The sequence below is a fragment of the Channa argus genome, chromosome 14 (assembly GCF_033026475.1).
Source record: "Channa argus isolate prfri chromosome 14, Channa argus male v1.0, whole genome shotgun sequence".
NCBI classification, from domain to species: Eukaryota; Metazoa; Chordata; class Actinopteri; order Anabantiformes; family Channidae; genus Channa; species Channa argus.
The window spans coordinates 22,266,714-22,281,482 of NC_090210.1; the positions used below are offsets into that span (position 1 = coordinate 22,266,714).

Genomic DNA, 14,769 nt, shown 5'->3' on the forward strand with positions numbered 1-14,769 from the left:
TATAACTCTTAAGCTTTATACACCTCCAATAATTAGGTTGATAAATACACTACTTATTTTTCCTGCATTATAATATGTTGTACTTTAAGAACATTTAAAAAGTTGTTGTGCACAAAGATGATCATTACATCTAAATTTAGAAAACATTCAATTTTCCTCAGGGACATTTTGGGTAGTCAATGTAAAGACTTAACATTTCTAACTCAATTTAAATTATAATAAGGGAAAAAAATCAAACTTTACTGTCAAAACCGTTGGAATATTTATTTACTTGAAAGACTTATGCCAATGCAAACATTTTTAAAACCTTAAAACAAAAAGGGAACATACATTTTGCTGATAAAAGAAAGCAAACAGAGAAGAAAGTGCCTTTTTCCTTTTACAAAGAAATTCTCAGGACGTGACCTTTGACCATTCCAAAGCTCGAATGAGTTAAAGGGTCTTTGGGGAAAAAAAAAAAAAACACAAAACACTTTCACCTTCTGCTTCCTGTCGTGACATCAATGTGATGAGCCCTGATTGATCCATCTATGTAAAAATATGAATTTTGAACTGATATATACAGTAGTGGTGGCTGCTCTCTGCCTGACACTAATGTGAGGATGAGGAGTCACGTTTTTCCCTGGTGGAGGAGTTGGAGCAGAACAAGCGCAGTACTGGGGAGTTTCATTCCAGGAAACAATTCCATTTGAACGCGACGTTCTCGATAAAAGTCAATTTACTACAATTGAAAGATCAGAAAAGCTCTTGACCTCTACAGCCTTACAATTTCAGAACACCAACAGTGTCAATGCTGTAACTTCCCTCGCCACCACTAGAGGTCAGCAACTCCCCTTCATAGCAAACTATGCTTTAAGTGATCCACTCGATCTGCCTGAATGACCAGTTATTCCCCACAAACACACAAGTTATTCATTAAATGCATTTAGTTTTCTCACTGCTTTACATATGTAATCAGTTTGCGTCCCTTCAAAGGTGTATTTAAAAAAAACGAATAATTAAAGCTTTACTAAAAATAGTGAACCTGAAGAAAATCTGGAGCCCATCTACTGCAGTATAACTCAATTATACTACATTTACGGGACAAAAGAGTTCTAAAAATACTTTTTAAAAGGCAGTGGAAGTGTTTGCAGTTTAAGTGTACAACCTAAAAATCTGTGCAGCATCTGTGGACAAACTATAGTAGCATTTACATTCAGTGTTACTCACCAAAATGCAGCGTTTAAATATTTCACATCTGGCATCATTTGCATCACTGGCTTAGTCCTTCACTGCCTTTAGAGCTGCTCTGCTTCTGTTGAGTGAAATGGTTTTGTGCACTCGTCTGCATGCTCCTGCTCAAAACCAAACAAAAACAGGGACGCGCTCATGAAAATGCTGCTCTGCGGTTCTACTAGTGGTCAAAAACCTCACAGTGGAGCTTTAACAAGGGATAAGAGGCGTCATTTACTGACTCAAAGCATATAGTCAGAAATATGGATCTCGCTAAATGAAGATTTAGGGGAATTATCTGTCACAAATGAATTTATGAACTGTTTGGATTCAGGAATGAAACTCTTCAGTTCTTGCAATAATTTTACATTTGACAGACTTAAAACATCTCAGACCATTATGTAGATAAATAGCACTGTGTCAAACTGCTTCTGTCTGGGATGACTCATTAACTCATCTTTTAATATAATCTATAATCATATATTTATATTTCTCATATTATGCAGGTCTGTTTGACCTGACATAATACAATGTTTCTTGTATATTAGCAAATCTTCAAGAGCAAAACATTCTTGAACGTCTTTTACTTTTTTTAAAAGAGAAACAAAATAAATTAAATCAGTTTCTGTTTGTACATACTTACATGATATGAATTTCTGAATTGTTGCACTTCAGCTGAAGCATTTTATATGGAAAAATAAACTCGAAGGCTGCAGCTGTTGGTTTGTGAAAATTAGCACATTTTATGCTGAGATGGGATGGACGCGTCACAAAATAACGAATTATTAAAAAAAAATGAACACTTATGCTTATAATAAAAAAAAAGCCAACAAGAAACACATGTTTAGTACCTTATTGTGAAACAGCTGCGACCCCCCCCAGACACTATCAAAACATATCTCGCTGCTTATGATATTGTAAAAACGGGGCAAATAGCTTTGCCGCAATTGTTTTTTGTTTATATCCTTTTCAAAAAAATAGCACAAACCTTTTAGAGGATGTTTAAAAAAACAAAAAAAAACAAAAAGCGAATATTTAACAGGAAAAAATCAATTCAGCCACACGTGGCTTTAAAAGCCAGAGTTTAGGTACGATTGTCCTCTTCAGCCACTTTTTGTAAACAGAACAGATGGGGACTACTTTCCAGCCCAAGAGGGAGGTGGCTGGATTTCCTCTCAGGCTGAGCACAAACCCACCTCGTACAGACTAAAACCTTTGCCTTGACCTAAGCGGAACCGTTTGGTTTTGGGAGTGAGTGAGTTGGTGGTGCTCAGCTTGGGAGACTAAGCCTAAGAGACGGGCAACAATGTCCATTACTCCCCTTGTGTGTTAAACTCAGACGGTGTTTGCATCTTCCTAAATGAACCTCCATCCTCCTCCGCGTCACCAGAGGCGAGCTACATGTTGTAGGCCACGTAAATGGGGTCCAGCTGGTCGGCCAGGAAGCCGTCACGCAGGTGCATGCGCTGCTTCTCGCCACGGGAGTTGATGGGAATGACGCCGATGTCGACCACCACCACCACGCCCACAATCAAGTAGTGCTCCTCTAGCACCACGTTGGTGACCAGGGGGACCAGGTCCAGGGCCTCCTGCTCGGAGCCGTCCAGCTCCACCACCACCACCAGCAGGTTGGTCCACGTAAACACAGCGCTGGAGGCACAAAAGAAGCATCTTTAAAAGAAATCAGTTCTTGTCGAGAAATGTTTTTAAATGCCCGTTGAAATAATGCCAACGTGGAACATGTCTGCTTGGCTTTCGATCACAACCTGGTGCAGTAGAAAGGGACATTTTTTCAAATTTTAAATGTTTGGCAGTTAAAACAAATCTGAATCACCACAAACAAGCTAATCCAGGTTAACAACTAATCAAACATGAGTCCAGAAGAGTCAGGGTTGGTTTCGGCATCTGTATGGGGATCGAGACGATGTAGTGTTGGGCCACAATCAGTGTGTTTGTGTGTGTGTGTTAGTGTGTGTGTGTCCTGTTTCTCACCACTCTGTGATGCTCTTGTGGGTCCTTATGACAGAGGTCTCGATGTCGATGGGGTGGTAACGCATTCCTCTCAGCTCCATGGCTTCCTCCAGAGCACCAACCACGTACAAGGCATCATGCCGCTCTAAACACACACACACACACACACACACACACACACACACACACACACACAGAATAAAATGACCCATACAGAACTAATTAATAAAGTGATGATAAATAACTCAAACATAGAAAATAGCTTTGTGTGTTGTGACCGGTCACTTTGGTCTTATGGTTAAAACTAAGATATATTTACCTCCACTGGCGTCAGTCAGTTCGGTCCTGCGGAGGAAGCCCAGGTACCCGGTTCGAGCCCAGACGGTTTGGGTGTCTCCGAAGCTGAGCCTGGAGTTGAAGTGGTCCGACTGCAGGCCCTCGTCACCGTAGACTGTGAAGTAGCCGCTGGCGTTGTGTCCGCTGTGCACCCAGATCTACAGACACCACACTTAAATTTAGGATTTCGGCCGTATCGCTGGCCAAATACTGTAGATGGCCGACGTTTGAAAACAACTGTGAATAGTCAACAAAGCAGCAACAACTGATTTGATAGATTAACTTCAAATTAATAAAAAAATGTTCCAGTCAACTATCTGCTGAGAGCAACAATTCAATTAAGAAACAAAGTGTCATGACACGTTCGCTTAGAACAGATTATATGTAGATAATATTGTGTCATGATCCACGTCGTTAATTTGTCTGCTGCTGTTCTCTACGGTTAAAAGTTCAGACACCTCTCCCAGATGCGACTCTCCCATTGGTCCCTTGGTCTCTGGGTTGGCGATGATGATCCGGACCCCTGGCAGGATCTGTTCACAAATCAGACGAAATAGCAAAGTGAGCCAGAGGAAAACTGATAAACAACATTAAAATTCAACAACCACGCACACACTCACCTTCCCAGACTCCATCAGCGGCAGGCTGTGTGGTGACCCCCTCTCTACTAGTCTGACCCTGCAGAGCAAAAACCAAGAGCTGCTGCATCACCATTCATAAATGCATCACAACGGAATCACCGAGCGAAGCTAAGACACCGCTGCAGTCACACTCGAAACACAAACTACGATAACTAGCTCTTGTTGTTATACTTGCTGCTGCATTTATTACAGCGGGAAATCGCGAGTCACTGTGACATAAAGTCCATTCAGACTGATTCAGGGACGTGTGGAATCATTCTGGAGGATGTGAAATGGTTTTACTACTGCAAACTGACAGGCTAAATTACAAACAAGGCACGATCCTTCAAAGATGACCACACATTTGAATCAGCTTTTCTGTAAAACAGCCTGAACTCAGCCTCAGCAACATCAGTGTTAATACAACAGGACAGTAGTTTCTGTTGGGTGAACATAATAAAGCAGTAAATCATAATACAGAGGGAAGATGTCAGTCATAGAATCTCTCACATTACTGACGCTCCATAGTTTTTTGTTAATTTATTTAATCCATTTGTGTTTTCAGACCCCTTTGGTTAAAATAAATAAAATAGATGTGCAGCTGTGCATCACTGCTTCAAATTTAATCTGCACATATGAAATTTGAGCTGGAATAACAAAGGTTGCTGGGAAATAGCAATAATTACAGCTGTGTTCTGCCCACTACAGTTAAAGAAAATGATTGATCCCCAAAGGGGAACTGCTGGAAGTGGTTGGTTAGATTATAAACAAGAAAGTCCAAGTGTGTCTGGTGGAAAGAGTCCTGCTTAAATCAGCAGTGATTACATGTAATCACGCACACTGACAGTTATATTTATACACAGCAGGACAAAGCAGCTTCACTGCTTCGCGCACTGTGACTTCTCTGGATGGAAACGACAGCAGAGCGCTCGCAGACACAGGCTGAACACCATAATGATGGGCTGGCTTTAAAAAAAGTGGAGTTTCCCAGACACACTGGTCTGGGACTGGGACTGGTAACAGCTCCTGGCATGTTTAAACTGACATTGTGCAGTTTTGGGCTGTGAGCTGGCGCCTTACTGAGCTGAAGTGGTCTCAGTGTTGCTCCTCTCATCTCAGCAGACCACCCTGTCACAAGATATTTGAATACACTTTAGTTTTGCTTGTTATCCAGGAGTTGTCGTCCACCTCTGGATGCCTGGAACCAGCCAGTTCAGCGCTTTAAGACGCGCCGTTAAGCCCTCGCAGCAACTCCTAAACCTCATGGAGTCAGACTTTCACCCCTGAAAGACAAAACTCTGCCACAACTAATTCTGGAGGCTCCTGAGTTGCAATTTCTAGTGTCATCCAGCTTGAAATGTGACTGGTTGTGATGGGATGACTTGGTGACTAAGTGAAGCTCTCTCAGACTGGAAAGTGCTTTAGAGGCTGTGAAGGCGACAGCTGAGGTGTCGAGGTGACATTTCTGAAATAATCATATTGTTTTGAAGAAACTTTCAGCATCTCAATTTTTTTATATATATATATATATTTACTGTCAGCCCAGAATGATGGTTCTTAGCAGCAAAACAACTATTTGAATAACTTTATTTGCTGAGCTGAACAGCCCACTGCTGCTTCACATTCAAACACAAGCTGCCCAGAACACGCAGATCCCACAGGACCAGACACGAATGGTGGCGAGGACACAATATATTTTTTGAATTCTTTGTGTGAGAGGGTGGTGGGATGACAACTCACATGAGAAAATAAAAAAAGGATGTGACTATTGCGTTCTGTTTCTCAAACTAGCTTCTTATGCACCTGAACTTTTTATATTCTAGCACTTTGGGGGGAAATGTTGTGGACGGCTGAACTCAGTGTTTTGTCCAGCGACACTGTGACAACATGTCGCAGTAAAATGTTAAAATGTCGAATGTTGGGTGCAACTGGGTTCAGGCTGTTTCGGCGGTTAACTTAATGCAAATAAAATCGGAAACTGTCCGTGGACCTGTGTTTCCAGCCACACACGCTCCACAGCGTGAGATGTTTCATCCTGCTTCAAAACCCTTAAATGAACAGAATTCTACCACAGATTTTGCCTCTGAGCAGCTGACGGGTTCCCTTTAGTTCAATGTGTAAAGGATTTAGGAACGAAGAAATGTGTCACCCAGTGGATGAGTGTGTCTGCTTCATGGGTTTTTTTCATGTCTGAACAGCAAGAGCGGTCTGCAGCACAGATGAATATGCTAATCCGGGCTGCAGACTCAGACTGTGAGTGCATAAAGCTCGTCGTTGGCTTTAGGGTCTGAATGGAGATTGTTGAAACCGCGTTCATTTAGAATTCGACCGCATTTATCTTGTGACCACAATAAGTAAAGAAGTAGTTTCCCAGTTCTTGAACTCACCTGTCGTGTCGTAACGCTCTCATATCAACGTACACGGTCGTAGGGTCGGGTCCCGACGTGCCCTGAGGAAAAACGACAACACCAGAAGTTAATGCTGCACATTAGCATAATCTACAAACGACCACCACTGACCAACTGCATGATCAAAAACTACTACTTCCGTTTCTACTGATGGAAGCTACTGCTCGTGCATTAGTGCTTACAGAGACGAGCTTTTCCTTTCACGGCGCACAGAAAAGCTTTGGGTTTGACTGCAAACATTGGGACCCCAATAACACCAACATTCACTACACTGTGGGGACAACTACGGGATGATTTATGGAGGAAATAAGCAACAACAGAAAATTAAATCCAACATTTCCCTCTTTTTTTTAAAAAACCACCAAAAAGGACTTAATGTCCTTCAATCTGAATTTAGCTGATTAACATGCGAACAAAAGGCAAAAGATGGAGGGAAATGGTTATGAAGAAGTTGAGTGATTCCATCGTGGTGCACGCAGCTCATGTATTTGTCTATACACAAAAAGTCAGCCTACGTCTGATCAATAGACAAAGAACGAGATGAGACCCCCTTTCTGCCCTCTCTTCCTCCACCATCCCCCAAAAATAAAAACACAAATCTTTTACCGAGCCAACCACCAGGTACACAGCGGCATGCTGGGAATCCCAACACCCAGAGCACAGATCGGAAAACAGCATCACGTCAATGATACAAGCTCAACTATTAGACTCTTTCTAGATGCCATCGTCGACGGATTATAAGACTATGAGACTAAGAAAAAGTGCCTTGTGGTGACTTTGTTGTGAATTGGCGCCATATAAATAAAGTTGAATTGAATGGGAATGGGGGGGTTTGATGGTGGTTCCCTACCTGGTCGGCAAGCTTTCCCAGCCTGTGAGGCTACAGCAGCAAAGAGGGGCAGCAGAGGAGGAGGAGGAGGCAGAGGGGCAGAGACAAAACCAAGTATGAGATATGTGGGTGGAGGATGAGGGACGGAAGACAAAATGTCCAAAATGAAAAAAATAAAAAACAAAACGAAAAAGCTGCTGGAAGGTGAAAGTAAAATAATTCAGCCTTTAAATTATCTTGTTTTAATTGGTTGTATTATTTGATGCAGTTAGAAAGAACTGCTGAGTGTAAACTATAATTCAGAAACCGTCATAATGACCGACTGTACAGTATATGTGCAGGGCTGCATCTCAATCTGTCCAAAATTTAAATTTTACTAATAAATTGTATAGAAACCAGCAGCAGATTACATTTTACTCTTCTATTAATTTCCAAATACTCTGGGGCTCAGTTTGTAAGGCAGTCGTCCACGGACCAAAAGGTCAGTGGTTCGATTCCCCATCCCAGCTATATGTTGAAGCATCTCTGGGGAAGACGCTGAACCCTCAACAAGCCTATTCCCCTCCCCAGCGGTGCCGGTTCCAAACCGGGTAGAAATTGGGGACGATTGCGTCAGGAAGGGAATCCGGTGTAAAAACTGTGCCAAATCAACATGTGGACAGTTTATCCACTGTGGCGACACTGAACTCACAGGATAAGAACAAAAAAAATAAACCTCATCTCCAAATACTCTAAGAACAACAGCAAATATGGGACTTTTTCAAATTTATTTGATGAAACGTCTGAGCAATGCAGAGAGAAATGTGAATGTCTCAATGTGGTTTCGTTGTGATGAGAGACCACAGACTGAGGAAGAAGAGATGAGTGTCGCTTGTTCTAACGTTACCTCTCTGCAGCCTGGAGTCCACAGTCACCACAAGCATGTTGCCATCAGTGGCTGAAAATCCACCCTTCTGCAAAAAGCGTATTTATAACCACTTCTTGCATTGTCATCCATGTATTTGTTTTTTTACACTTTGAAGCCAGAAATTATTCATGTTCCCAGGAGCCTCTGGAAACAATGCAGAACAACTACGTTTGCAGTAATGTGGCTTCACAACCTCAGCGGTGACGAACAAACTGTAGAGTAAAGTTCTATCTGGGAATGTTGGGAAAGGCAGGAGTCCACAGTCCCTGAAAGCAGCAATTTGTCAAAGAATAAAAACTAAACAAACAAACCAACCACAAGGCTAAGCGAGTTAAAACTGACGACCACGGAAAATCTAGAAAAAAGAGACAGCGAACACCTGCATGCTGCCAAATTCCTCTTGAGTGTGAAGGAAAGTTGCTGTGCTTTGCTCAAAGCTCGTGGTTTGTTGCTCAGCAAAGAGCACTTTTGTACTACATGTACTGCACTTTCCCTCTGCTTTCAAACAAAGAACACTCAACATGAAAGTATCTCCAAACCACAGCGTCAGCTTACATGTGCACCAATCAAACTAAACAGCTGTGGTCAGCTGGAGAGTTTCCATCATCATCATCATCATCATCATAAAGAACAAAAGCAGCTCGTTTTTCCACCTTCACTCAAAACCCCACGACAACAAAATGTGCTCGGACTCTGTGAGAAAGCCAAAAACCGAGAAAAGCAGGAATGTACTGTACAGTACAAATGTCACTGACCTGCAGACAGATCGCCAGGTTCACCCTGCAGCCGAAAGAAGTGCTGACGGCACGAGGGTGGAGACCCAGGTCCTTGAAGAGTTTGGAGAAGGACTGCGTCAGTGCTATCCTGGGACGCTCCTCCGCTACCACTACGCAAGTCCTCACCCGGGACAAGTCCAGCCCTCGTGACTGAAGGAAGCAAGAACGATGAAGAACATTAAGCCAAATAACATTTGTCCTCGGTCTCAGAGTTTGTTTTCAGTTAAACTGATTAAATGCCTCTCTTACTTTCAGCGAGTCGGTTTGCAGCCCCAGGCCCTTGGTGCAGAGCTCCATGACGCTGTAGGAGCAGAACGTGTCGCGGACTTTGTACTGACTGACGGCCGACAGCCAGAGAGCCGGGTTCACCTCCAGCTCGGACGGAGGGATCAGGATGGACTGGTGACCTGAGTACACACTGCAGAGAGAAAAGCCAGGCCAGGAGAGCACTTATGAAACATGGAGGGACTGCTTTGCTTTACAGGGGGAAACAATTCTTAAAAATGTAGACATTAGGGCTGGAGCTACTGTCTAATTGTTACTAGTGTCCGCGGAAAAACAGAAACGTCATCATCAGTTCTCAGAGACATGATGAGGTCTTTAAATCGCTTTATTGGCGCAATGACATTTGAATCAGGGGATAAACTGTAAAACAGAGCGACGATGCAAATCCAGTGGTTTGACTTGAGAATGTCTAAAACAAATCACTGTTCTCATTCTCAAACACCAACTACTTCTCCCTCTGAAAGAAAAGGGAAGGAAATAAGTGACGGTGGAAAACCGTGCAATCAAAAAATGCTATCAACGTCTCCCCATTAGTCCAGACTGCATTCCCATAATGGGATCACGTGAAGGGTCGACACGTACGATCACAGTCCTGACTGCCATTTCCTAAAACCCAGATACTTAAAAAAATACAAATAACCACCACAAGTAATGGTTTAATATAGTTTTATAGCCAAAAGTTGCAGCACTGCTCTGAGGGGGAAGAACATCGCTTTGTCCCTGTGCTACACAGCAACTGTCGTCAGATGTACTGTGATGGTGGAGCACAACATCCAAAAAGCTTTAGACAGCAAAAAAACAACTATCCGACGCTGCCTGACCTCGTTTTCTACCTTACAGCCTGATTAACACCAGCTACATTGATATTTTCAGCATTTTCCCCCAAATTATTATTATAATTCCTGGATTGTCCGTTTAGGACACAGGTTTTGTTGAATTTCATGCGTGTGCACCGTCTGACCTGCAAAGGCACCAGAGGACGAAGCCCAGGCCGCAGTACGGGTCCAGGCAGATGGCCACCTCTCTGGACGGGTAAAGCTCACACTGCAGCTTGATGGAGCGACAGAAGGCACTGGTGGCTGTGTGGGACATCTGCAGCGTAGAGGAAATGTACAGCTATTAATGCACCGCTCAGCCCTAAAATCATTTGTCTTGGTGGATACGTCGGAGGTGAGGAGCCCTGGATGCAGCAGTGACCGGATAAATTGACTTGATTACTGGCAGCACTGCGTATCATAGCAATGACTGATTCATTCATTAAACACAATGGACCAGCAATTAGCAGCACATAAGAATAAATAGCTGGCATTGTTTTCTTGTGGCCTGCTCATTACTGTGTGTTTCTCAGTTTATTAAAGAGAAATGTTTTTTTTGTTTTTTTCCACGGTGAATATAATGCTAAACGACATCAAGTCTGCTGCTCATTCCTTTGCTTTCATGATTTTGAAACAACATTCCTACGACGCACTTCACTCTGGTGTCAGTCATTTGGCCTCCTTTCATCTTTGGATGGTTCAAAATGCTGCTGCTCGGCTCGACAGGTAAAAGAAACCCTGATTCTGGCCTCTTTTCACTGGCTTCCAGTAGTTTTTAAACGGACTGCACCACCCTGCCCGAGTGAATTACTGACTTTACTGCAAATGTTCCACAGAATGAACCTGACTGGCTCCATTTATCCCTTTACTGTTCAGCGTCAAACAGCTATTGACATTAAATTTGGTACAGACCACATGGTCCTAAAGGGCAAAACTTAAATTTATCCAGTACTTATTCTGTAAAGTGACTTGAGATGATTCTGTTGTGAATTGGCGTTACATAAATAAAGTTGAATTGAGTACTTGGGTTTCAGCCTCAGCTGTTATCAGATTTAGTGCTTCGTACAAATTGTTAACATGCTAAATGTGGTAAACATACCTGCAAAGACTCAGCATGTTGTCATTGGGATTTTGTTGCCATTTAGCTCAAAGCACCACTGTGTAAAGCTGGAAATCACAAATGCATAAAAATCTTGATGTTGATGTGTCATTTTCCCATCAGTGACGTAATATTTTGTGAATCACAGATGGAAACTAATCTTTCAGAATGCAATAGCACTGTTTGCCCTACAAACGCTTTCAGGCACGGTGGACAGAGGATGATAGGGGTTTTGCACACACAAAAAGATGTTTGGTTCTTTGTTTCTGGTGCAGCACTTTTAGCTGGTGAGGGATCTTGTTGGAATGCTGCCCACTGTGCCTGTACCAGTGTAGGGGAAACACTGCAATGGTCTGTTCAGTTTCATGGTATATAGGTAAAAATGTGCCCATGCATGTACTGAGCCCCTCGGCTGCAGACTCTTAATTCCCCAAAAACACAACACCTCATGAAATGCAAACCGTTTTCTGATAGAACTTGGCTTTGATGTTTTCTCCTTGACACTTGTAAGTCGCTCTGGATAAAAGAGTCTTCTCAATGACTAAATGTAAAATGGAAATTTTGAGCTTGACAGCTTTATCTCAGAGCTTTTTAGAGCTTGCATAGAGGCAGCAGTCCATAGACATAGTCCATAGACAGAAGGAAAAACAAGAAAGCAGATTAGAAACCAAACTCAAGGCATTTTTCACTGTTTGTGGGAAATTAATTGAATTACTTTTTTTTTTTTTGCTCAAGTTACAACTAATGTGCTAATAATGAGGGATCACAATCCAAGGAACATTGGAAATCCTGACATGAAACAACCAAATGAGTCCAAGTGAAAAAGATTTTAAAAATTCCTGTTTCCCTCATGTATAATAGAGAAATCATTACAAAGACTGTGACAGTGTTACAATTGTTCTCTGTCTTGTCTAATGTACACTGTTATCTCAGGTCACTGGCTGGAGCTGATGGAAATGTCCTGACAGAATATTAACACATCACAGAGAAAAAGATCCGACAGAGTCAGGACCCCCATCCAATTTAATCTGGGTGCATTAATGGAATAATAACTGAAACGTCTCATTGAAGCAAGAAAAGCGGCCATTATCCTGACATTTGTCTTTAGTTTCATTAACATTTTCAGCTGTCTAATGTGAATACCGCAATTTCCAAATCTCTAAGAAAATAAAGCTTTAAAATATTATATATTAAAATTGGTGAATCTGCTTTGTGAGCTGTAAAACTAAAGGTTTTGACATGGACGGATTAGAGGCCAAGCAAGAAAAGGTCTTGTTTGTTACAAACAGGCTTTGGGGGTTTCAAACAAACGCACACACTTTCATCTTTTAAATGTCACCAACATCTGCCTCCAAAGCTCAGTGGTTAAATCTTAGATTGATAAAGTCCCGTCGACCAATCACAGGTCAGAAAGGAAGCAGCGTTCATAAAAATCCTTCCCACATGATTGTGCAGCTGTTTCTGCTTTGGTACATAACCACAGAGACAAAAATAACACGAGTTGTCTGAATTTGTGCTCTATCCTCATTAAAGCCTCTCTCTCTCTCTATTCACTCTCTAGCTCACTCGACCATAGATGCTCTCTCTCACTTGCTGAGCTGTGGAGCAGAGGCCAACTTTGAACAGCGTGTTCACAGAAACGGACAAATCGCATTTCCTTCTTAATACATATAAAACAAACCGAGGAAATAATGATGTTACCAGCTAGACATTGAAATCAGAGCTAAAAATCTTCACCCTCATGAGTTTTTCCAGAGTCAGTGACCTAAAAACACAGTTTGCATGTTGACACAAAAAAAATGTAAAATAAAATAAAAAAATAAACATTAATTATTAATGTTAAATATAATATATAATAACGTTAAAATGTTGGCATGATAGAAAGCAGTGAGAGGATGGAACCAAAATCACCAAGTTACATTAGTGTAAATACAAGTTGGAACACGTGAAAACAAACACATTGATTCTTATGAGAGCTCCAGTTTATCCACTTTGATACTTTATAATATGTTAGTACCTGCAAACAAAGACAATAAATGGCTACTCTTCATAGAAATTAAAAGCAAATGTAAGTCATATGGGGCTATGTAGCCAGTGCTTTACTTTATTTTTGCAAACAGGACAATGTTTCTCTGCCGTTTTTCCACCATGACAGGAAGTGCCATTAATCTCAGTAATAAACTGATGCAGGCAAATTATACAAGTGAAGTTAAGAGAAGATTTTTGTTAGTTGTTTACTGTACAGTAAAGGGTCATAAATGAGTCACTATTGAGGTTTTTAATATCAGAGCGACTGCCTTCGCCCGGGTTCAGTGACCTCTGTTGCACCATTTAAGACTCCGCTCAGCATTTTTTACCTTGACTCCAGCGAGCATGCCAGTGGTGGAGACGCTGAAGTCCAGGTAGGCCAGGGTGTCGGGGTTGGACGGTTTATACAACAGAGGTGGTTTCTTCTTTGGCAAATCATCTAAAGAGAGAATCAAGCAGCTGATATCACTGCTGCTTCAGGAGCACACAGCCTCTATCCTTCGTTTAACAAGCAAACAGCTACGTTTGATTTGACTCGACAGTCTGTAGAGTTTGTAACAAACATGCATCGAGTCTGACTGTGAGAAACACCACTCATTTTACAGCGTCTTTGCCCGTGTGCGTTTGTACCTGTGTCCAAGACAGGGGGCCACGTCCGGACGTCCACGGCGGCCGAGGCTTCTTTGGACCTCAGCAGCTTGGAGATGAGCTGTGTGGTCATCACACACACCGAGCGGCTCACCTGCACGACACAGAGCGGACAGTTGAGACCTGGTGCCTTAGCAGTGACAGATTAATGAGACACCATCGTCCAACAGTGTGGAAGAATGAGCATCTCTTTTAAATCACACTTTTAACCAAAACTGTTAAAATCAGCTTCCTGTCGGATTAACAGCAGACTAACAGTAGCTCCGACCTCCTACACGCCTTCTGTCAGCTCTCCAGAATCACGAGTGAGGATCCATAACTCACATTATTCATTCACTGTTGGCTGGTTTTCAGCTTTTCTGCAAGCTGTCAACTCACTTTGGCCTTTCACTCGTCTTCCTTAGGTTTCTGATTTGTAACAACTATTTGGCAAAGTGGATTCAACAGGACGTGCTCAGTCTGTTTTTATATAACACACAGCTATTTTGCCCAAATATGTCCAGATTTGTTACTATTCTCTGGGTTGACAATGTAAATTACAATGAATATACAATACTGCAAAAACACTAATAAACCAGGGTGATCAGTCAATTTTGAAGAAAAAACATAAAGTATGTATTTCAACCTGTTGACCTCCAAATCTGGCGATTTCAGGCCATGTCACAAATGTAAGCTCCAGGTGGTTTTCCATCTACATGTTGCTGGAAATGTGGTATTTGTCCAACGCAAATTCAGAACAGATTCAAATTCATCAACAGGACTTTAAGTCAGCTGCTACAGATGAATTAATATTTCATCTGTAGCAGCTGTTTTTTTCCAAATACCAGAGGAAAAG

The 14,769-nt window shown here is 42.0% G+C and overlaps 1 protein-coding gene across 6 annotated transcripts in view; it reads right to left on the reverse strand.

Moving 5' to 3' along the window:
• Positions 1-238: 238 nt before the first annotated feature.
• The window catches only part of LOC137098670 (disco-interacting protein 2 homolog C), a 163,861-nt gene continuing 149,330 nt past the window's right edge, over positions 239-14,769 (reverse strand). For all 6 annotated transcript variants that reach the window (XM_067475159.1, XM_067475161.1, XM_067475160.1 and 3 more), the window contains 11 exons: positions 13,917-14,028; positions 13,616-13,725; positions 10,306-10,436; positions 9,309-9,477; positions 9,039-9,209; positions 6,527-6,588; positions 4,140-4,197; positions 3,978-4,052; positions 3,503-3,677; positions 3,205-3,328; positions 239-2,862 (listed from right to left, as the gene is read on the reverse strand). In XM_067475159.1, the coding sequence (XP_067331260.1) occupies positions 2,610-2,862; positions 3,205-3,328; positions 3,503-3,677; positions 3,978-4,052; positions 4,140-4,197; positions 6,527-6,588; positions 9,039-9,209; positions 9,309-9,477; positions 10,306-10,436; positions 13,616-13,725; positions 13,917-14,028 (1,440 nt within the window). In that variant the 3' untranslated portion in view covers positions 239-2,609. The remainder of the gene's footprint in view (positions 2,863-3,204; positions 3,329-3,502; positions 3,678-3,977; positions 4,053-4,139; positions 4,198-6,526; positions 6,589-9,038; positions 9,210-9,308; positions 9,478-10,305; positions 10,437-13,615; positions 13,726-13,916; positions 14,029-14,769) is intronic.